The sequence below is a fragment of the Phaethon lepturus genome, unplaced genomic scaffold (assembly GCF_000687285.1).
Source record: "Phaethon lepturus isolate BGI_N335 unplaced genomic scaffold, ASM68728v1 scaffold13129, whole genome shotgun sequence".
Taxonomy (NCBI): domain Eukaryota; kingdom Metazoa; phylum Chordata; class Aves; order Phaethontiformes; family Phaethontidae; genus Phaethon; species Phaethon lepturus.
Window position 1 is genome coordinate 1,088 of NW_010561276.1, and position 23,824 is coordinate 24,911.

At 39.4% G+C, this 23,824-nt stretch overlaps 1 protein-coding gene across 1 annotated transcript; it reads left to right on the forward strand.

Annotated features, from left to right (window-relative positions):
• Nucleotides 1-244: 244 nt before the first annotated feature.
• On the forward strand, nucleotides 245-23,328 carry ACAD9 (acyl-CoA dehydrogenase family, member 9; the record flags this gene model as incomplete). The annotated part of the gene is made up of 17 exons (XM_010293964.1): nucleotides 245-338; nucleotides 2,724-2,825; nucleotides 6,048-6,154; nucleotides 7,558-7,658; nucleotides 9,447-9,525; nucleotides 10,292-10,466; nucleotides 11,083-11,156; nucleotides 12,590-12,665; nucleotides 13,357-13,427; nucleotides 13,792-13,911; nucleotides 14,736-14,864; nucleotides 17,699-17,778; nucleotides 18,367-18,493; nucleotides 20,396-20,473; nucleotides 21,302-21,430; nucleotides 22,511-22,583; nucleotides 23,056-23,328. Coding segments are annotated over 17 exons (1,716 nt in total), but the record flags the coding sequence as incomplete, so codon positions are not given.
• Between the last annotated feature and the right edge of the window lie 496 nt (nucleotides 23,329-23,824).

Sequence of the window (23,824 nt, forward strand, 5' to 3'; positions counted from 1 at the left end):
TTATTTCTCCCTAACGTTCCCATTTTTCAGGTAATACCATCTGATTTGATTTTGGTATATAGTAAAGTTGAGTCCCGTGGATTTAATCAGATAAGACTATTTCTGTTCCTGAACATTTTCCACAATTCTTAATTTTCACTGCTTTTTAGAGTCTAGGATTTGAAAGGCATATGTTACTGAATTTTTATTTCAATCAATGCATGATTCAAGCATTATTTTTTTTTTAAATTGCCTCTTACTTTAGGAAGACGTCTTCCCTTATCCAGAAATTAGCAATGAAGAACTAGAGGAGATCAACCAGTTTGTAGGACCTATAGAAAAATTCTTCAATGAAGAAGGTACAGTTACTAATTTCTTAGTCATGTGAGTGGTTTAGTGTTTACAAAGTGATTTAACTATAGCAGTTGAATAAGATTATTATACTTAAAATATTTAAGTTATTTTAGCATTTATTGCTCGTTATATAGTGCTGATGGTTCTATAGGCATGTTCATTTATGGCTTTTTTATTGGAGTATTTGAATGCTGATGACAGGACATAAATCTTCAAAATTTAAAAAAAATAGAAAAAAGAGGAAGTAAAAGAATTCTGGGGTAGAGGTGGGATTTGAAATTGTTTTCAGCTTGGTTGAATATTGCTATTGACTATTTCTTATCTTGTGAGTTTTTTCTGAAACCTGCTAACTGTCCTACTGTACTAAAACTGGTTTTAGCAAAATTCAGCAGAGGGATTCATAAATGATGACGCACTGAGAAGCTGTGAAAACTGAAAAGCATTTGTGTGTTTTTCACCATTAGAGTAGTGATTCTCTTTGGGAACAGTCGTATTAGCCATAGGCATTCCAGATGGAGTTGCGGGGTGTTTCTTCTACTACCGTTGCAATAGATGAACCAATTCTAGAACAATTGTAGAAAATTGGTTTTTACAGACAGCAATTTCTAAGACAGTTAAACAGTATTGTCTCAGATTTCCTACGGACAAAGATACTAGGTCTAGATTGCCGAACACTGCAGGAGTTTGAAGAAGCCTGTGATTGTCACAGATGACAATTTATGAGATCCAGGTAATTTTTGACTATAAAATTGTAATGTTGCTCACTGACAGTAAAGTAAGAATTTATGCAGATTACAGTTTTTAATTCTTTGCTTTGTTAGGGAACACCATTTATTGAGTAAAAAACCTGATACTTAAGGGAGGAATAAAAACTTCAAATTACAGAGTCTTAACTGAAGATGTAAATTGCCTGTCTTTGTTTGAATTCACAACTATTTCTGTTTAGTTATTCTGGGTAAATTACAGGTGTGGTAAAAATAGGTTAGGAGAGCAGCCTGAAACAGAAACGTGATATGATTGGCACTGGGTAAGGAAATTCAGCTCAGCGGAGTTGTTAGGAAGCTTGACAACGTCCAGACACCACAGCTAGGTCTGTATGGGCAGAATGGAGGGAGAGGTAAAAAAACCCCACCTTTCTGTCCCCAGAACAGCTGACGGCATGCCCCAAATATGTGTCTCATACTACGTAGCTAAGAAATTAGCATGGGGAACAAAAAGTCTTTTTTAAAACGAGTTTTCTTTCTGAAGAACTTCTCTTAGAAGAGCATCAGAATGTTTGGTTGCCTTCCCCTATTATATATCGTACAGAAGTTACAGCATCATTTAACTGGGGTGAATGTGAGGTTTCTTTAGGAAAGAAGTTGCTTTTTTTTGTTTTGTTCTTGGGAAGATGGCTTGTGTTTCTTTTGCTGCAGCTTACAGCCTTCCTGAGCTGCTTGATATGATTCTTGTTTATTTTCACTGTTGCAGTGCAGAATAACTCTTTTAATCCCCCAAGAATTTTAACAACTTGTAAGAACAAGATTTTTGTAATTAACTCGTTTATGTACTTTTTTTTTAAATCATGACCTAGACATAGTTCAGATAGAAAATCTTGGAAATATTTCACTTATTGCAGTCATGGAATCTGCTAACATGCACACCCTGTACACGTACATAGATATGTTTGAGAAAATGAAATAAAAACCAGATTTTTCCCCACTTCCACGTCCTTTTGCTGTATATGTTGTGACTTTACAGCCATAATCGGTGTTCTTGGGGCCTTCCAGTTGGTTCTGTATTTTGACTTTGGTGGTGTAATAAGGTGGTCTACTTAAGTGGAGAGTGGTTCTCCAGAAACCGAACTGGGACTTCCCGCTGCAGTGTTTAGGACTTGTCTGTGTGATTGTCATCAAAAGGCTAAAAATGATCATCTTTCATTTTGCAGGGAGGAGGGGGGCTTGGGTTGGGGTGGCAGGCTGTGGCAAACAGCCCCCAGCCAACCCGCTGTGTTATTAGTCTCAGGGAAGCCAGTTTCAGGTTTGAGGCTTTTCCAGCCACGGGGAGGAGGGCAAACAGGACAGTCTGTAAGCTCAGGCTGAAGCTTAGAAAGACTAATTCTTCTGAAGTTAGGGGTGAGAAGTATGTCTGTGTCTGGTGCAACAAGCGCTAAAGACGCTTCAGAAGACCACAGGAGAATTACAGCAGGGAGGGGTGTGATGCTTCAGCGGCTCCTTTTTCTGTAAGTTATTTCAGCCCTTCAAGGGCTGGGCTCTCGGATTGATCATTCTACTGCTAACTGACAGCACATGGTGACCTTGGCTCTGATTTGAGAACGCTGCACTCTCCGAGATTTTTTTCCCTGCACTAAGAAACACCGCTTTAAATTATAAAATCTTCTGTATTTGTAGTGGACTCTAAGAAGATTGATCAAGAAGCAAAAATCCCACCTGAAACTCTAAAAGGACTGAAGGACTTGGGTCTCTTTGGCATGCAGATTCCAGAGGAATATGGTGAGTATTTAAATGATCACAAAAGAATAACCCAATACTGTATATTAAGGAGTGCATTTTTGCATCTTGCAAAATATGTCTGTGCTATTCTGTGTGTACTTGTTTGACTTGGATATCTAAATTAGGAGCTGAGGCTTCCTCCCTAGTTAATAAAGAGGTGTGCGCACCAAGAATGTCTGTCGGCTATGTAGGGAGCTCGGCATACTCTTACCTTGGGCGCCTAAGTTAGATAACTAATTTTAGATGGTGTAAATTCCTCTTGGCATAGCATTTTCCTTTTTGTTCTTTTTTTGGATGCAGTAGAGCAGCTTGACATTCTGTGGGACTTGCCGTTCTTGCTGATGGTTCCTAAAATTATACTGGGTCCAAACTACAGCGTCTCTTTGAACTGATCTCTCAAAGCTATCACCTGTCATTGGCAGATAGGAATGTGTTTGACCCTATAAAAGTGTAAAAGTATAACGTCTGTTTATTAAAAATACAGCTTTTGTGTAAAATCTTTCCTATACAATACTGAACAAAAAGCTTATGTCTTAAAGGACATTATTGTGCCGATTGAGATCAGAGACAGAGATTATTTCCGCAGTGGATTAGCCCTTAAGGTTGAAAAGGAATTTTCAAGAAAACGTTGGTCTTATTCTTACACATAAAATAAAAATTGGGATGAAACTAATATTTTACATGAAATTTATGAAGAAATGAGATCATTGCATTGAGTATTTTCTATTATAAAAGGAGACTTTAAAGAGAGCAGCTCAGAGGAAGACAAAACTGTGATCATCTCCAGAAGATAGTTTCAGGGGAGAAGATATCTAATTTCTGAAGAGAATAGCGTGAACCAGTGCATTTTTTTTTCAGCTGTTACAGTAACACTGTATAAAGCATCCCTCAGTAGTTAGTTGGTGTTACAGTAATGCCCTATTTTTTGTAGCATTTTTTGTTATACCTTTTTTGTATTAGGCAACATAATTAGCGTTGCTGTGCTGTACTGATTTCAATTCTTATACAAATTCATTAAAGTATATTGGATGACTCGCATGTACTGTAACATGATGTGATCTCTGTTGATTAATTAATTGTTAATTAATGCTTTTGAAATGCATTAGAAATGTCATTAAATGTGTTTCATGGGTGTTCAGAACTAGGCAGGGTGATGTGAGAGTAAGATAGGGCAGAGGTTTGCCAGCTCTTTCAAGTTTTTCTCCTCAGGACAGGGTCTGGGAAGGAGGAAGATCTGGACAGAGCACCTTAACCCAGATCGGGAGCAAGAGGTATTTAGGAATTAAGAAATGTATTGGAAGAAGACGGGAGGTTAGTGGCCACTGAAAAGAGGTGTTGGAAGCAGAGGACAAAGGACAGAACTTGGAGCATCGTGACGTTGGCAGTGTAGCTTACTGTTGATTAACTAGAAATACGTTTCCCACTCTGTAATGTTTTTTAAAGAGTCGGAAAGGCAATGTATTTGACTTGGAAATCATACTTTAATAAAATGTTATTGTTGTTTTGATCTTTTATTGTTTTGAAGCTTGTGAAATAATACTCTCTCGGCTTCCAGTTTGTAGAAGGTTGCAACCCATTCAGTATACTTGTAGAAAGTCATAGTCCTGTTGTCTTGTAAACATGTATGCTGGATAAAAAACAGAAGATGGGAAGCAATCACCTTACAGTAAGCAAGCTACTTTTTTCTGCACCATAAATACAATATGCTTCTAACGAGGTTGTTTCCCATTTTCTGTAGTTTAAACCTGCTGTATTTTTGTTGGTGGTGCTTGTCATATTTTAAAACTCAGTCACACATGTTCAGTGCGTCATTCATTGCATGGTATTTTTCATAAGGGTTTGTAATAGTGGTGTGTGTGCCGGAAGCATCGAAATACAGAACATGAATGGGAAGAATGAAGCTCATGTAGGACGGGGAATAATGGCGCTCTCTAACATGGGCGTCACTGGAATTACTGTGCACGTCATCAGTAGTCTCCAAGCTGAATCCTGAACCCAGCACCTCTTAGAAAGGGGAAAAGAAGTAAGAGTGTGTATGGATACGAGGAGTGCGAATTTTAATTTGTGTAAGCATGCTCTGAAGGAAAAGGATGTAAGAGTCATGATGTGAATTAATGGGATCGGGGAGGCTTGTTCTTGCATTTAGTCGGTGTATACAAGATAGTAGGGCTATTGAGATATCTGCTGAAATAAGGTGTTTGTTATCCTGACTTACACCACTGTCCCAAGGAGACAATTATTAAAGTGGACAAAAGATTATCTTGATTAGATAAAGTTGTTTATTCAGCAGTAATATATAAAATACTCTTAAATTATGGGGAGCCAGACTTCTAGTCATGACGACATAAAATTCTTGAACATTAGACTCATACAGATGCAGCTTTGATTTATCCTACTTCTGTTCTTTTCAAGGTTCTTACAAACACCTTCGGTATTTGCAGCAGCAGATCACAAAATGCCTCCAAAAAGGATGTGCTAGTGTCAAGTTTGTTTCTTGGCATATTAATAGTTTTTTATTAGAGACATTTTTGAAGTGTTGTATTTTATTCTCCTTTAGTACCAGTTTGGAAGAAGGATTGGGAAACTATTTTGTGCCAGTTTTGTTGTCCAGGTCGTCTTCTGCCCCGTTCCCGGGGGCGCTGGGGACAGCCTGGCTGTCCCTGTGTACCAGCACCTGCCCAGCCCTGCCCTAGTCCGGCACCGCTCCCTCGCTGCCTGGGCTGCAGCTGCTCAGCTGTAAAGCTGAATGCGGGTTATCGTCTGGCTTCCTAACAGCGCGTGGAAATGTCACCAAAACAATTCATTTCGTCCTGTAACCACAGAAATCCCGACTAGAGCAATTTTTATCCCAAATCTTTTACCATGTTCGCGTACAGAGTGTTTTAAATGAGGTTGTTTTCTACCATTTGATGGATTATGCTCTATTTGCTATGCGTGCGTGCATGCCTGAACAGAAACACATCTGCTTTTGGAATAGAACTAATTTCAGCGCAACTCATGTTTATTAAAGAAGTTGCTGTTTTCAAAATGCGTTCTTCTGGCACAACTGCAGCCATGTGGTACTTATTTGTGGACATAAGTGTATTCAGTCTATCCTAAGACGCTCCCCACTTAACAGTGTTATATTCTTGATGTTTCTGTACTTGAAAGAGATTATGGGGGGGAAGGGGTAAGTTCAGTTGTAAGGTATTCATTTGGAATAAAACGTAGTGTTTGTTACAGGTGGTCTTGGCCTATCAAATACCATGTATGCACGTTTGGGAGAAATCACTTCTTTAGATGGATCTATCGCAGTTACTCTGGCAGCTCACCAAGCTATTGGGCTTAAGGTAATTCTGCTTTTTTATGTCAAGTAGTTCTACACAACTTGAAAAGGTGAGGTGAGGTTTGTTTGCATGTGAAGTGTGAGTGTAACAAATAAGAATTACCGGTGAATCAGGTGGAACACTCTGACGTCAGGTTGGTTGTGTTCCCAGCACCCTCTGCCAGTGGCTCAGTGTAAGACTTTCATGCAGCATAAAGACTGAGTATGAAGTAAAAAAGAAAATTATGAGTCTGGGACACATTGAGATAATAATTCTTAGAAAAAGTACCTTTTATAATCCCTTCTTTTTTTTTAAGTGAGCAAACTTGAGAATAGTAGCTACAATAAATACCAAAATAAAATTTCAGGGGATTAGAATTATGGGGAGGTGGGACAGCCATGCAGACAATCCAGAAGGGTGCAACTTTTTCTATCTGAACGAGACTGCATGTTAGGGGAGCTTAGAGAAGAAAACGTATCCAAGATCAATGTGCTGTCGCAAGCATGTGAATTTTAAACTCGTTTTCTGTTTAAGGTAGCCTTAAGTATCTGCCTTTTAGTGGTGGATGGATGGTAGTAGTCTGAAACTTGAAAGAGCAGTACATTTGTTATGATAAGAAAAAATTCTTCATGGAATTGAGTAAACAATGCTAATTAAAAATACATATTTATTCCTCACTTAAAATTTGTAGAACAGGGATAGTGAGCTGAGCCGATTTGTAAAGTAGTCTGATGAGAAGTGTAATGTAAGGCACAGCTACTGTCACGCTCCTGCTGTGGCCAGTTTGGGTTAATCCTAATTTTGTGGAATAACTGTATCTTAGCTATTTAGCCATTGGTTATTGAGCTTTATCATGTATTTTTGTGTTTTGTTTGTCCTTCGTAAGAAACCTGCTGTATAAAAAAATCAGTACAACAGAGATAATTAAAATAAGTGCAGTCTCACAGACAGTTGAATGCCTATATAATGAAATAATTTAGAACCTGAGTAAATCATGTGCTCTGTTCTCTGATCAGGAGCTTTGAAAATTGCTGCTTTTGGGGTTATTTTAATAAAATTATAGCGATAGTAATGAAGATACGACATAGTGAGAGATAGCGATAGAATGAATATGAGAAATTATAAAGGCAGGACCATCACAGTGCCTTTCAGAGCAACAATTAAGTATTCATTTAAGTATAAATACAGTGAAACCTACTTCAGAACGCAGTCTTAACAGTAAGCCATCTCCTATGGGCATTTGAACAACTGTGTGATGATAGCTGACGTATTTTAATGTCTGATAAATAATAATGTCTATTGTTTGTTACCCTGTCCTTGTTATGCCATAAAATTTGCAAATTAAGCTTCTGAAGCTGAAGGTTGTCAGCTGTATTTCTTTTCCCACAGGTTGATGCTGAAAAGTTTTCTATTCATTCTTTATTTAGGGAATCCTTATTGCTGGCACTGATGAACAGAAAGCGAAGTATCTGCCTAGACTGGCATCTGGGGAGCACCTTGCAGCTTTTTGTCTCACCGAGCCTGGAAGGTACTGGTTTTGTAATTGTAAAAGCTTCAGAAAGCACCAAAACACCTAAAGGAGTTTTTAAATTATTTTCATCTTTATTACAGTGGGTGGTTGGTTAGTATATTAAAACTTTATTATTTGGTGCCTATGGCTTCAGTATACATGTCCATTTTTTTACTTCTTTTTAATAAAGGTATACTTCAGATCATGTAGTTAGTCTTTCCCCAAGGTACTGTTTATGGCAGTTTCCATGAAATCACTAATGTTGTTTTTCCCATCCCAGGAATTCATCCGCTTAATTTTTGGCATTACTGAATATGAATTGAAAGGGTGCTTCGTGCTATGTTAGAAATAATCTGCTGTGACTGTTTTAGGATGCTTTCAGGTTTTTTGCAAAATTTTAAAAGCCTATATTTGAAGGAGCTACCAAAAATAATCAGAAGACCTTTTGGTCTTTCTTAGAGTTTAGAAAAAGCATCTTCGTAGCAGCAACTTCATTTCAAAGATAAAATTATATCTATTATGTTTATTCATTGACGATTGCTAATGTTACAAATTCTGTTAATGCGGAAGAGGTACAGTTTTCTGAAAAACATACAGGCAAATGATTTACTAGTGATTGTAGAGGAAACTGATGGAAGGACTGAGACCAGTTGAACGTTTGAAGTTGAATCTTGCTTGCCCACTCAAAAATAGGTTTGAAACTGTCTTTTCTGAATTCTTGTCTGATAGAATGACTTGCAATGAGGATTTGATTTACTTGCTAGTTTTCACGTTGCTCTGATGTAGATACCTCCCAGCCACCAGTGACGGTTTCGATTCAAGAGTCCTAAGCTGGGTTTTGGCCCTCTAAAAGCTATCCCACTTGCGGGTAAAATTTAAACTAGCACAGGTGTTTTAACAAAGTGATCCATGGAGGGGACTTGGAAGTAGCACACAGGAAAAAAACCAAGGGCTAACTATGTTCTGAAATTCTTCTAACATCTGTATTTAGTCCCTTATTTTTTGAAAAGATTGCTAGTCTTAGTAATTTTAACTTCAGTCATATTAGAGACTTGAGTTCTAGTGCACAGAAGCAGTCATTTTTAGAACTGAATTTTAGAAATCTAACCCAATTAAAATACCAGCTGAGATCTGGCTGTTCCAAGAACTTAACAGCTGTCCTCAGCTGACAACCTCAAGTGAGCTGTTGTGGCATTTTAATTTGTGGAAAAGGAAACTTCTTTCAAGGGGGAGATTATGTGCTGCTTGTTAAATTACGTAATAAGGTGGTGAGTCAAGAGAGCATGTGAACTTATAATCACAGAACGTAAAGTTCTGATTGCTTTGTTGTAATTCACCCGCTGATTTTGCTCCTTTAGAAAGTGCCCACGTGCTCATTGATAGAGACTGCCACATATTTTTAATTTCTGTTGAGCCTTTTTTCACTTGCGATATAAAACCAGGGTATGAATTTTGAGGAACAACTTAGACATTTTAAACTTGATTGTGTTTGTTGTACGTTCACATAGCTCAACGTGTAGCTCAAAAAAGTTGCTTACATGGCATTCAGAACATTCTGGTCAGGTCATAAGATGGATAACATATGTGTTAATCAGCAGATATGTCCCCTGAGGTAACTTAAGTAGATTTCTGTAGACACGTTGAAGTAAGTTTCTGTGTTAGTTCAGAACAAAAATTTATATACTACTATTTAATACAACTGTAAACATTCCTTTTTAGACTATGGGAGGAGGGGAAAAGATGTAGGTCTGGTTTTTAAAGCATGTTTATTTTTTTCAACATTATAATAACTTGTTTGGCTTTTAGTGGGAGTGATGCTGCATCCATCCAGACAAGAGCAACCCTCAGTGAAGATGGGAAATACTTCTTACTAAATGGCTCCAAGGTATCCACTTACAGACTGGAAATATGACAGGTTTTGATTACAAGTTTATAGAACGCATCTTTGTGGCACTGCAGTCAGTTTTGCGTAGTAAGAAGCCAGGTTGGCAGCTGCATCAGAATTTTGAGGTTTCCAAGCTACTGAAGGAATGACCTGTCAAAAACCACCCTGGTTGTTTTAGGGCCACAGAGAACAGCAAAGCACGCTCTTCAGGGAACAGCCTTCTCCAAACTCCTGACAAGAAAGACAGGAAAAGCTGCTCTTAAGTTCCTTCTCTGTATCACCAGCTCCTGGTGTTAGCTCCAGGGAGGGTTTAGTTAGTTAGCCGCCTCTGCAGCAGCATTGGCAAAAAGGAACTTAAACCCATGTTTTCCTCTCTTTTCATTCTTCATGCCAGATTTTGTGGGTGTTTTTGAAAGAAAACTTGACAGTGAATTGGAAATAGGGCTGCTTGGAACATTTCTGTTGAAAGAAACAACGGCAGGATACAATCATGTAGAGATGTGCCGGATTCAACAATATTTGATAGGTTGCAGACTTGATCTGTAGTTGTTGAAATATTTGTGCCTGTGGGGGAGGCCGTACGTACGTGGCCGGATTCAGAGAATTCTTCATCAGAGTTGAAATTATCATGGGCAAAGTGGGTCTAGAGACTGCAGCAATTTTTCACCACTCTCTTCTTTGCTGGTCTATTACAAAACATTTAAGAACAGTGCTCACAAAATCAGAACAAATATATTTCTTATATGTCTTTCCTCTCTCAAAACAGGTTTGGATATCAAACGGTGGCCTTGCTAATATTTTCACAGTATTTGCTAGGACAGAGGTTGTTGATAAAGATGGACAACTAAAAGACAAAATCACTGCTTTCATCGTAGAGCGGGACTTTGGTGGAGTCACCCATGGGAAACCTGAGGATAAGTTAGGCATTCGAGGCTCCAATAGTAAGAATCACTTAAAATTGTTAATATAAACTGTTTTAATATTTTAATGTTTTAATTTGTTTAGATCATCTTGAATTTAGAGGCAAATCAATAGCTATTGCATACAACAGTGTAAGTTTCATGCTGCTTTACCTAGCTTTTCTTCCGAGTCCTTCCTAATGCAGGGTCCGAAATAAGAAATCCATGTTGTATAATTCTTTTCTGCACGTGTGAAGCTTCTGTAGCGATGCAGTGAAAGAAATTACTCAAAAGACTTAGTAACCAAGTAGCTTTCATCTAGAAGTAACTTTTCATAGGCTCTTACTTAAGCTAACTTAGACTTTCACCATCTATCGTCTGGACTTGACTGCTGTGTCAGTTCCTTAAAATAGAGACAAAACTACAGTTCTCCTTTTCCACAATGTCCATTAATCATATTTTGAGTATTTTACATCAGTAATGGATGTCAACTGCAGTCTTCTCCCAAATTCTGACTTCTTTGGCAAAGCATATATAATTCTGTCATGAACAGTGCATTAGGAAAGCTTTACTTCTAGTGACAAAGAGTCAATTATGTTCCTGAATGTCTTTTAAATATATACATAATAATTCAACAGCTCTTAACTCTGTGTTTCAGCCTGTGAAGTACATTTTGAAAACACAAAAGTGCCTATAGAGAACGTAATTGGAGAAGTAGGGGGGGGATTTAAGGTAAGCAGTCAAGAATAATTACTGATGATTTTTAAAAGCCTGAAGGAGACTCTCTCCTCCCCACCCCGTACTGCAGTTTCCTTATTGGTCGTATGAACGCTGCCAAACCGAAGAATACTGGGGGACGACTTCTCCGTTTACCTTACGTGCTTTGTACTGGCACAGTGCACGAGCGCGCCTTCATCTCGGATTTCTGTGCATTTCTTTGCAGTGCAGTTACAGAGATGGTTCCGCTGTTTGTTTGGCTTTTTAGTGTTTTTCATGGTATACTGTTCTCTTCGGAAAAGGGAGCAGCTTTTTCAACAGAACTTCTGAATTGAATCAGGGAAGTGTCTTCTGCTGTTTTCTACAGCCAGAATTGTGGACTGTGTAGAAGGGGCGAGAAAGAAATGAGTGTAATAGGAAATGGTTCCAGGAAAGTCTGGATCCTACCCAAGGCACCGATTGTCAGATGATTTTCCAGAGTTAGCTTATAGCACAAGAAAATAATGGGAGGAGTACGTTGAAAGGCTGCCTCTGGCATCGGTTTCGCTTCATTGCATCAGAGAGGTGTGACGACAATAAAGATAACGCTGGTCACTTTGCTGTTGTAACCTTTTTCCGAGAGTCTGACGTGTGGATTTGCAAAACTGTTCTTAATGATCCTTCTCCGTTTTCTTACTCGTTCTGTAGCAGGCACGTCCAGACCTAAATGCTAAGTGAAACAGGTTTTTAACATAGTAAACATATTAAAATATTATTTTTATGGTTTCTTCTTCAGATAATAATCACAAATTGAAATGTAGGAACAATGACTTTTTGCTAAATTTCTCAGCAGTCTTTGAACTGAGTCACCCATGTTTCTCTTGTCAAGAAACAATAATACTAGGTTTCAAAATCTATTTTTGTACATTATGGATCTGTATTTCATTTCTACACCTTTCATTCCCCTTTCTTGTATGTTGCTGAAGGGTGTCTGAAGCAGGAGAGCATCCATTGCATGTCAGCTGCAGAGAAGATTGTTATATTGGGCTGCTCTGTACCCACATTGAACAATGTTCTGTTTTTCTTCTTCGTCCGTTTGACAAACTTCAGCAGTGCTGTCTAGTTTCCATGCTGTTTGTCTAGTTGCAGTTAAATACATTTTGCCTACATTTTACCTTACTGTACTTTGAATAGAGGATTACTTCCAGGTCACTGGATCACCAGTATCTGAAAACTGTCAAATATGAAACTGGCTGTAGTAGGTCACCTTAAAAGCCTGGTTTTGAAACATTATTGCTGGGATGCTGAATGCTGTAGGGACCAGTGTGAGGGCGGGTGTCACAGGATCGGAGGTATATTCCAGTGACAAATGAAACCCAGGAAAGCACTAACACATGAAGCAAGACAGCAGTAACCATCGTGGCCCAAGAAGAAGTTTTGTGCCTAAAAAACATTCCCTTTCTTCACAGGTTGCCATGAATATCCTGAACAGTGGAAGATTCAGCATGGGCAGCGCATCTGCTGGAATGCTGAAAAAGTTGATAGGTGGGTGAATTGGGCGTCTTGGATTGCTGGATGCCATGCAAAAACCCCTGATCTGCATAAGGTATAGAATATGCAGTTAATTCAAAGTAGTAACATGAGTCTTCATCACAACAACATGGCTATATTGTCAGTCATAACCTTGCCTTCTTTAAAACATGAAAATAATTTTATTTAATTTTTTTAATTAAAAGCTTGTAAAACACTGATGTTTTTTCAGTTCATATATTGGAAAGTTATTCCCCCTGCTGAATTTTTCTGAGTTAAAATATCCTTATTGAGAGAATGACCTATATACTATTGCTTTTAGAAGGTAGAATCTCCCTTAAAACTTCCAGCTTGAGTAACTAGCTCAAGGCTTACACACAGTACCGAGTTTCTACCAACAGTTACCCAAAATAGTAACAGAAACCTCTCTAAAGTAATTAGCACTAAAACGTGGCTTCGCTATGAGTACAGGTTCACCCCTCAGATTCTTGTGTAAAAGCCTTTGGCACAGCGTTCCCAGACTGGATCAACGCCATCACTTGGAGGGTGTTTTTCACAAGCTGCTGCTTCTGAAGCAGCGAGGGGTTTGCTCTGCAGGGGTTGGAGGGCTGGGATCGGTCAGTAGAAAGACACTGCCAGCAGGAAAAAACTGTCACGGTTCTGCTGGTTTGAGATGGATTTTTTTTTTTTTTTCTTTTTTTTAAAGAGATGACAGCAGAGTATGCTTGTACCAGGAAACAATTCAATAAGAAACTGAGCGAATTTGGATTAATTCAGGTAATAATAAATGAAAAACCTAAATCTCTGTGCTTTGTGTTGAGCAAGCGCAAGGACGTAGATTATGCTGGGGTTCTTTTGGCCATACTGGTTTAAAGAAATAGCGAGAGGTATTAAATTCCTGTAAACTTAGTGCAGACTTCTGTACACTGATCTTTTAAATGTCTAGAATGGTAAATTTAATGAACAAATTTTTTTATTTTTTAGATTTTTCATTATTGTTTTGCGGTAGTACTTTTTATTAATTAGTATCTGATAATATGTCAAACATACGAAAACTGCAGTTGTGCTCTTAAGTTTCAGGCTTGACTGTGGGGTTTTGCACCTGAATTACGGTATGATTCCTCACATTACTATTTGGCAGGAGAAGTTTTGCTTTATGGCTGTGAAAGCGTACGTAATGGAGAGCATGGCTTACCTCACTGCGGGAATGATGGACAGGCCAGGGTTTCCAGACTGCTCCGTGGAGGCAGCCATGGTCAAGGTAATTAGTTTTATTGAAAGACTTGCCTGTGGCTTTAAGCTGATACACACTAACATAACACCTCCTGTTTTTCCATCTACGTTCCAGATTGCCGAGAGGCTCAGGTATTTAGACGTATGATACAAAAACCCCAGCTCAATGAAAAAAATAGACATTACTGGTTTTTTTCTTATTTCCCACATGCTATCGATTACCTAAGATTGAGGCTTTTGTCCCCATTCGAAATAAAAAGTGCATACAGTAGGTTTGGGATGTCATGGTCCTCTTGAGTGCTGTTTTTACACAGCCTTTCATGGTAGCAGTAGCAAAAAGACACTCGGTTCTAATCCCAGCTGCAGGCCTGGCGAAGGCGCTTTTGTCCTGGCTGTAACTCGGAATTGGTTGCAAAACACACCGTGGGAAGAGCCAGGCCCTCTCTGCCGGAGTGTGGCTGTTCAAGGCCGGGTGCTGCTGGCAGGCAGGCGCCCCCGAGGGGAACCCACAGCCTTTCGGGGCCCCTTTCGGTGCGGGCCGTTGAGAAGAACGCATGTTCTGGCGCATCTGGGCAGGCGTGGAGCGCTGCCACCAGCCGGCTACAGCTGCGTGCGGCTCCGGCGCTGCTGGGAGCGTTTCCTTGCAGAACCGCATTTCTGGATTGCAAGGCAACTTCAGCGTGACCAAAGTGTACACCCTGAGGCATGAGGGTGCTGTTTCAGGCAAGCTTTAAACGGCATTATCGTACCAGCAGTACAAAATATTCCAGTATGTCACATAGATACAGTAATGGAGCAACGTATGCCGTACTGACTGTGCAGCGTGGTGATTAAAATACTGTTCAACGGCAGGTGTTCAGTTCTGAAGGTGCGTGGGTTTGCGTAAGCGAAGCACTGCAAATTCTTGGAGGCCTTGGCTATATGAAAGATTACCCCTACGAACGCTATCTCAGAGATAGCAGGATACTTCTGATTTTTGAGGCAAGTATGACTATACTGTGTTTACTGCAAACCAAAATTCACACTCGTGTTCTGTAAACCTGAGCTGAAACCCAAGTACTCGGTTGAACAGGCCTTCATTCGTCTAGTTGCAAAGTCTGTAATAGTTAGAATAAGACTGAAGAACTAATCTTGTTCTTCTCTTTGGAGATGTGGATGATACTTTCTGTATCGATGTACGATGGCTTTTATACACTAACCAGGAAGTGTGAGTTACAGTAGGGACTGGCACCGGCTTTGCCTTTGGAAGGAACAAACTGGTAATACATCTATATGGTAGCACATATATAGCTGCATATATATATATACTGGTAGTGTATATACACAGTTTCTTCTTAAATATTTAGAAACTTTCTGGGTGTTTTTAACAAAATACACTGCTGTTTAAATACACTGTCATGAGAAAAAACAGTCCCAGTTCATGGCTTGGGTTTGTTGTTGTTTTGAACAGACTAACGCATTCTAAACGAGCATAAAAGCCTAAAACTATTATAGTTGACAAAAGTTAATTCATCAGTTTTTGTCCAGTAAATTGTAATTGCATGTGCTGGCTCATGGTGAAGTCGGAGTGCTAGGTCTGCCTAAGCAAGAGCTGTATGAGAATGGAGTTGGCCATCTTGCTTTGTATCGAGCATATTTTGAAACCTTTTTGCTGCTTTAATTCTCATGTATCTGTACTAACATATGAGGATTTGGTAAGAGGTATGGGCAAAATTTAATTTTTTAAACAGATTTCTCTAAAAGGATTTTCTTTTTTTTTTTTTGGTGTGTGGCTAAGCTGCTCTGTTGGTGCCTAGACTTGAGTAACCTCTTCGCTTGTGTGTTTCTCATGAGTGAAGTAGGGAAACTCACAAAAGATTAACTCAGAAGTTGAATTTACTGATGTGCATTTATTTTTAAAAAAACATTGGCTGTGAAATGTGTTCTGTTTCCAAGCTGGATTATCAGTGACCATTTGTCTGTACATCTGAGTCAGGCTTCCAGACTTGATTTTTCTTGATGGACTATTTAGAAATTATCATAGAAAATCATAGAACTGTAGAGTGGTTTGGGTTGGAAGGGACCTTAAAGATCATCTAGGTCCAACGCCCCTGCCATGGACAGTGACATCTTCAACTAGATCAGGTTTCTCAGAGCCCCATTGAGCCTTGAACACTTCCAGGGATGGAGCATCCAGAGCTTCTCTGGGCAACTTGCTCCAGAGCCTCACCACTGCCCTCATGATGGAGAATTTCTTCCTTATCTCTAATCTAAATCTACCCTCTTTCATGTACCTCCTGGTGTCAGGATGGCAAAGATCTCAATTGCAAATTATTGCAAGCAAGAATTCTCAAAGTGCAGTTCAGCACGCGGCAGTCGCCTTGCTGCTCTTGCAAACTGTGTGTGTTTATCTCCTGCAAGTAGGAAGAGTCAATTCCAATATTGATTGAAGAGCAGAACCAGCCATCCTGTAAGGTCATCCCCCTGCATCCTGTGCGCTTTGATGTCTATGAACCTGACAGGCATTCTGAACGGTAAAATCAAAATCGGGTGTAAGGAGCACTTTCTAGACTGGTGGAAGCAGAGAAGACCTTTCACGCTGGACAGGTTTTAGGGAGCCTTGTTTAGAAACAAGCCACCACACCATTGGAATTCCTGCAGTTCAGCTCATTTTTCTCACGGATCCCAATATAGTTACTCTCCTGCTAAAAGCAGGAGGTTGTGCTTACCTTGTTTTTCGTAGCAGGCAGATCAGATAAGCGCAGTTTGCTGCAGCCGAGGACAGAACACTCGTCCAGGGTCTGTTTCTGTTCTGGGCGCTGCATACGTGCCGCTCCAGAACCTCCTGCTTCATCTTGGGAGCAGATGAACACTTTTTCTCAAACTGTGGCCTCTGTTACCTGGCCTGTCCCTGGGCCCTTTACTTGTGACACTCATCTAATACTCGAGGTGCTTCTCCTCCATGACCAGCCTTCTCTGTTTTGATCTTTATTCTTCAGCCATCCATATAATGGGTTCCCAGACATGAAATTGTACAGTATCATGTTAATTTCTTGGTCTGCATTTGCTTTCCAAATAGGCACATTGAGTAATTTTACAACTATTTAAATGTTCTGTTACTGGAGCAATCCAGAACTTACTTTTTATTCAAAATGCATTTAGTCTGATGTCTTTTTCACTGTGATACATATGTATGGTTAATAGTGAGAGGCTCAACTTCTTCACAGCTGAATGCAATCAGAATTTATAATTGAGATAAAGCAAAAGATAGCAAACATTTATGGATGGATGAAGAGTAATCTTTTAATACTGGAGCAACAGAAAGGGAAGCCTTGCAAACAGACCTGCTTGGAAAATGTTCACTGATACCGTAAACTTTATGTAGGTAAATAGTCAACGAAAGAGCCTGTCTTCAAAATCATACATTTTAAAAAAAACTACACTTTAAAAAAAAACAACAGAGTGCTTAGTCTTTGTGGCTTGCTTCCCGTGGCCCTGACCCTGCGCAGCCCGATGTCCTCTGCCTCCCCAGCTTCTGTCACCGGCCCAGTCACCTGGGAGCGCAGCTTCTGGCACAAGTGTGTTTTACTTGCAAGTGCTTAGGAAATCTTTTGTCTTACCTAGAGCTCTTGGAAGAAAATTTATCTTATGAGTCCAAATGCATTTTAGAACATTTCAAGGGAAAACCACAGCTCATATGTTAACTAGACATTGAAAGCAGTTGTAGAAAAAAAAATACATATAGAAAATATTAGCACAACATATCTAGATTTTTGAAATTCTAAAGATACTTTGTACTTGATACTGACTTCACTTTGCATTATGGTTTTTTACAGGGAACAAATGAAATTCTGCGAATGTATATTGCTTTGACGGGTATGCAATATGCAGGCAAAATCTTAACTGACAAAATTAAGTATGTTCTTATTTATTGCTAATAGTTTTTAATAAACTAAACAGAATCTGATAACTGTTTAACTATAGATAAGAGGGGAAACTGCAGGGGAAAATCCCACAGTATGTTTCAATGTATTATCTGTCTGAAAGGCAGTTCAGTGTTATAGGGGTCTTTTCTTTTTAATTGGATGTTTTATAGATTTAGGAATCTTGGCCTTACTGCATTTGTATTTTATAATTCCAGCTTGTGTAAAATACTTTCTTACAAGACCAGTAATTAAAATTTTATAACTTGAGATTTTATAATAAAGTTTTATTGGTAAGACAGCTGTATTGTAGCTACTTGAGTACACGTACTGGTCTCTGGAAGTCACTGCACGTATTTTTGCGGGGAACTGCATAGGAACCATGTTGTATACTTTTAAGGCCGTGCAATTGCTCTCCAGGCTTCATAGTAACATGGATCAAAAGACTTGATGATTCATAGACAAACTGCAGGTGTTTTGGTAAAGCATTTAGAATTTCAACTGGTTATCTGAACAGCCTGAAACTTCCCTTCCAAGCCAGGAAATGGCCTTTAACAGCTGTTGTTTACCCAACATTTTAGAGAAATCAAGAAAGGAAACGTCGGAGTGGCGCTGGGCGAGTTTCTAAACAAACTACGGGACACGATGGGCAGAAAAGTGGATTATGGGCTTGTTGGTGACCGTGGCGTGGCGCATCCCAGCCTCCAGGTAAGGGGGAGAGGGCGCGGCGCTCTTTGGTCGGGTCCAGACACTGGTCTTTCATATTTGATTCCCTTCGCTGCTTGTCACAGCTTTATATCCTGTTTATGCAAAAAAAAGCGAATGCTTAGGAACAGCGAGATTCACAAGTTGAAGCAGATGTTTATACCATTTCAGGGGTTAGTTTTTCACTAACTTAGTTTTAGATATCATATGGGTACACCTCAAGGTAAAACGAAGACTGCTCTAAGTCTGTATTTATACCAAATCCAGGTTTATACCCATTTTAGTATTTTATATAAACTGAGCCTTCACAGTATTAAAGTCTGTGTAATGGTCTGTTGCTGTCCTTCACAATAAACTCAGTTACAAAGCACAGTGTTTTTTCCTGTTTACTAGTAACACAGTTTTAGGTAAGAACTGTGAGCTCTAGACAAAAAACTATACACTTACACAGTTGCCTGATCACTGAGTAAATAATTGTTATGACCAAAGATGCATGTTCTGCTCACAAAAAAAAAGATAAGGTACGGGATTTTTGTTAGCGATTTGAAAAACTGTAACAAAAATGATTTTTAGTGTTCTGTGAGTGTACCCGACTGCCAGGTCAGGTATTTCAGGCGCAGAGGTAAGAGGATTTGCTAGGGCTTGCTAACACCGTCCTGCCGTGCCACCAGAGTACATGGGTGGATTGTTCTGGCCGGAGACTGGAAGTTCATAATAATCATTGGATTTAGCGGAAGATTGAACTGCCATTTTTTTAGAGCAGTTCTGACCTAGCTGGCACGCTAGGTTCAGATTTCTCTAAATAGCTTCAAACCCACCTACTTGCACTCATATTACAAGAATCAGCATCATGAATTACTTATATTTATGAATTAATAAAAGCCAAATATGACACTGGAAATTTTGTTCTGGCTTCATACCAGAATTTGAGACTATTGGTGAATTCACAGTAGTACCAGATAATCTTGATTTTCAGAGTTTTCATAACCTGCAGCACTTAGAATTAGGTTCGCTGTGCAGAACTAAACGCGTAAAAATTTTTCAAACTATTGCTTGCATAAGCATAAAGGCTATCGTGAAAAGTTACCAAAATTTACATTCAGAAAATTTTAATGCATATTTTATTGAGAAAGACTAGTGCCTGTCTGGTGTTCAGCAGCAAAAAACGGATGAATGTTAAAAAAACAGCACTCACCAAGAGAAAATCTAGTATTAATTGGGCTTCAGGATACCAGGGCTGCATCTAAGCAGTGATTTTTCCCCTCTGAAAAGAATCAACATTTTCCTATTCCTTTTAGGTAAATAGGCAAACTTTCTCTCCTTTTTAGCTGGGAAGAAAAAGACGTAAAATGGTGAAAGATCATCTTGGAAGGGAATTCTGGCCAGTGACTAGAAGTTGATAATAATCACTGTATTTAGCAGAAGATTGAACTGCTATTTTTTTAGAGAGGGAAATGTTGTTCTTGTGGTGGGGCTTGCATCATGATTTTCTTCAGCTGAATTGCCTGTTGGGTTGTTTGGCTTAGTGTACCTTGCTCTCTCATTTTGATCACTTAAAATTGATTCCGGACCTCGTAACAGTTTTCTGCGAAATTCCAGTCTTGGCTAATTAAAGAAGGAAAGCTAGTGTTGTGCGGTAGTTGAGAATTCTAATTTGTGTCTCGGCAGCTAAACCCATCAGCCATCCTGGCCTCCTGCAGCCAGAGCCACCGCTCCCACAGGAGGCAGCGGCGCCCGGGAAGTTGGTGTATTGGTGGGGCCGCCCGGGAGTAGCTCCTGTTTCCCATAGGTGCTGCCCTGCCATATGCTGCTTCCTCAGCCAAGCGTCCCGCGTTAAGGGGGCGAGGGTGCATGCCTGTTTCCCCTTAGACGACTACTGAAATGGTTGTCTCTTTTATTTTACAGGAAAGTGGCAAGAAACTTGAAGAAAACATTTATTATTTTGGAACTACAGTGAGAGGACTGCTAACTAGGTTTGGCAAGGTAACTATTATTTTTTCTGTTGTCTTCATTATCAAATAGTTAATCCTCAACCACCCTGGCCTCGCTAGAATGTGGAGTGGACTGTGCGTATGGGAAGAGCCAGGACTTCCTTTACACAACACATTTCTGTTGAATACGAAGAAATGCAGTGAAATTCTGTACTTGATGGAATGGACAACTTCTGTTTGAACAAACAAACAAAACCCAGCAATCTCAGTGAATGAGTTGTCGTCTTCTACCTCTGTAGGCACAAATGCTGCCTGCACCAGTCACTGTTTTAAGTAAAGTACTTTGCTGTGAGCAGTGACTGGAACCCCTTTCCCTGTTGCCAAATGAAGAGCAAACCAGCAGGTTTTGAATTTATGCTCTTCATCCATATTGTACCACAAAGGAATCTGTAATTGTGCCATGCAAAGTGATGTAGTTAAAATGGGAGAGACTGCACTTGGAGTAACCTCCGTTTTCAATTTTGTGACGTGCTCTGAGAATGCTCATCAGACCAGGCCTTGCCACATTCCACCTTACCTAATACATACTTTGAACAGGATTAATATACTTGGTACTTTAATTTTAGTGACTTTGGCATTTACCAAAGTGGTTGCAAGACACAGCAATTTTTCTGTTGGCCGCAGACAGACAGAATGTTAAAAAGTGGATCATAGTTAATCCAAGACTTGGTAGTTTAAACATAGTTAATCCAAAACTGTCTGACTTGGGGTACAAATTTTATGTAACAGCTTACCTGTCTATGCTAACTAAGTATTAACCTGAATATAAAGGTTGAAAAACATGTTGCACTAAAGCTAATAATAATTTTTACTCTTCTAGACAATAGTGGATGAGCAGTTGGTTCTGAAGAGAGTGGCAGATATAGTTATTAATTTATATGCAATGACAGCAGTTATTTCCCGAGCTAGCCGGTCTATCAGTATCGGTCTAAGAAACCACGACCATGAAGTAAGTGTACTTTAATATCAGTCATACGCATTTAATGTCTGCGCTCCTCTGATCACGCGGCTTAGCAATCGGTATTTATTGCCATTCTGCTTCACTACATGTTTTGTAATAAAGAGGCACTGTCCAGCCGCTCCTGAAGCGTTGCAGCCTCTCTGCGTTTTACAAGCCTCTAACAGCTGCTTTTGCCTCGACGAGCAGACTTTCCCCTCGGCTTTGCAGTGTGCACAAGCATGATGCTGGCCTAAGAGAGAGCTCTAAACCAGCAGGCATCGCATGCTCGTGTCGCAGGCTTTTCAGAACCTCGACGACAGACAGCTTTCATTACGCTCACAAGTACGCTCTGCATTTGTTAAGAATTTGTATCACAGCAAACTCACCATAAATCTGGGCGCACACCAGAATGTTTCTAAACTGTTGGTGCAAGAGTGCAGTAACCCCAGCAGTTGCCTCTCGGGTGCTCTGAACTCTGTAGGTTGCACGCTATCGAAGCGTTTGAAATATTTTAACACGTACATACACATTTACAAATGAATTACGAACTTGCATGTTCTCTTAAACCTGCTAATACATCCAGTTCTTCCCAAATTCCTTCCATATAATCATTAATAAATAGTAACATATAATAACAACAGTATTTTGTCAATAAATTTATTGACAGTAAAGTGAGAGTTCAACACACAGGTGGTTGTGTAGTAGCTTATTTAAAGTTTCATGGCAACGGTTATGCTACAGGACCAGTAAATTTGCTACAATCAAGCCTTAGACAAATCCAAACTGATTAACCCTTGTGTTTGCTGGCCTTGAGACTTCATGTCATCTCGTGTGTCTGTAATCCCCTTCTGGGTTTATTGGCAAAAATGTCTTCTAGTCAATTTTGAGCGAAGGCCTCATCTCTGACACTCAGTAGCTGCAGGGAGAAAGTAACAACTAAGTTTGCAACGTACGTGACTGGCTTCCAGGGCTCCGTTATCGAGAGACAAAATGAGACTTTCAGAAGTTTAAATGACTATATTTTTACGACATTGTTTTGTTTATTAAATTCATTTGCTAGTTTTTAACCGAGTTCTACTATTTTCTCAGGTGCTTCTTACAAATATCTTCTGCACGGAAGCATATTTCAAGAATAATTATGCCATGGCTCAATTACAAAAATGTAAGTTCTGTGAAATAAAAGACTTTTTATATTGTTACGGCTTTCACAGACTCCAAAGGAGGTGGTTTTGATGTGACCAACAGAATAGTTTTGCTCCGCCATTAATTAGGATGAGGAACAGAACTGGTACCACTTGTATATAAACAGTGAGTCTCTTCATAGATAAACTGTAGTGACACCTTTTTTTCCCCAGCTGTGGGGAGGAACGTAAAATAGGTCAGTAGCAAATACTCCTGTAAGAAAACATTAGATCACCCAAATAGGTCAAATACCTAATTGTTAAATACTGACCCATTAGGGTTTGGTCTGTGAAACTCAGTCTGCAATAATCAATCTTTTTTAGAAGGTGATGTTCAACTATTTCCTGGCACTGAAGTGTAGATATTGCATTTGTATTCTAAAACCCTTTTTGAAAGAAATTTAGAAAAGCTATTTATTTACTTCAGTTAACTTTCCTTCTGTTTCTCCATAGATGCAGATGAAAATCTGGATGACTGTATTAAAAAAGCTGCAAAGCAGGTACTGGAAAAGAGAGCCTACATCTGTTCTCATCCGCTGGACAGGACATTCTAACTACTTCCCTGACAGCAAACGTGATGAATGTAAAACAGTGGCTAAAATCTTCTGCAGTTAAAGTATTTGACACCTTAAAAATAACTACTTCGTGAGTTTACCAACTGTAATCAACTGTAACAGTGTAAAATAAAACTTCTAAACACAACTTCATATAAAGAGGATAAACAAAGACGTTTTATTTAAATCTCAAGTTATCTTATTAGATGCATATATGTGTTTTCTGTGGAGCTAAGTAGACAGTCGAGGTTTGGGCGACGAGATGTGTTTTCGCAGGGAGGGGATCGGGTGTTTAAGTATCTGAAGCTTAAACCAGCTACTTACTTACCTTTGGAGAAGCACTGAAAGACTTGCGGAATCGGAACAATTTCATTGGGAAGGGACTGCGGGAGGTCATGGTGTCTGGCGCACGGCAGCGCCAACTACAGTCACCACTGCCTTGTGGCAGGCGAGTTTTGAGCGTCTCTGAGGATGGTGGTTTCTGTCTCTGAGCTCCCATTTAAAAGTTTTTTCCTGGTATTTAATCAGAACCTCTCCAGGTTCTGTTCTTGGCCTTGGTCTTAAGCCTTACACTGTGGCCCCTTGGCTTTGTTTTGTTTTTTAAAAACAATAAATGGGGGTTTCATTTAAATAGAAGCTGTCATCTCTGTTAAAAAGAACTCCTGAGA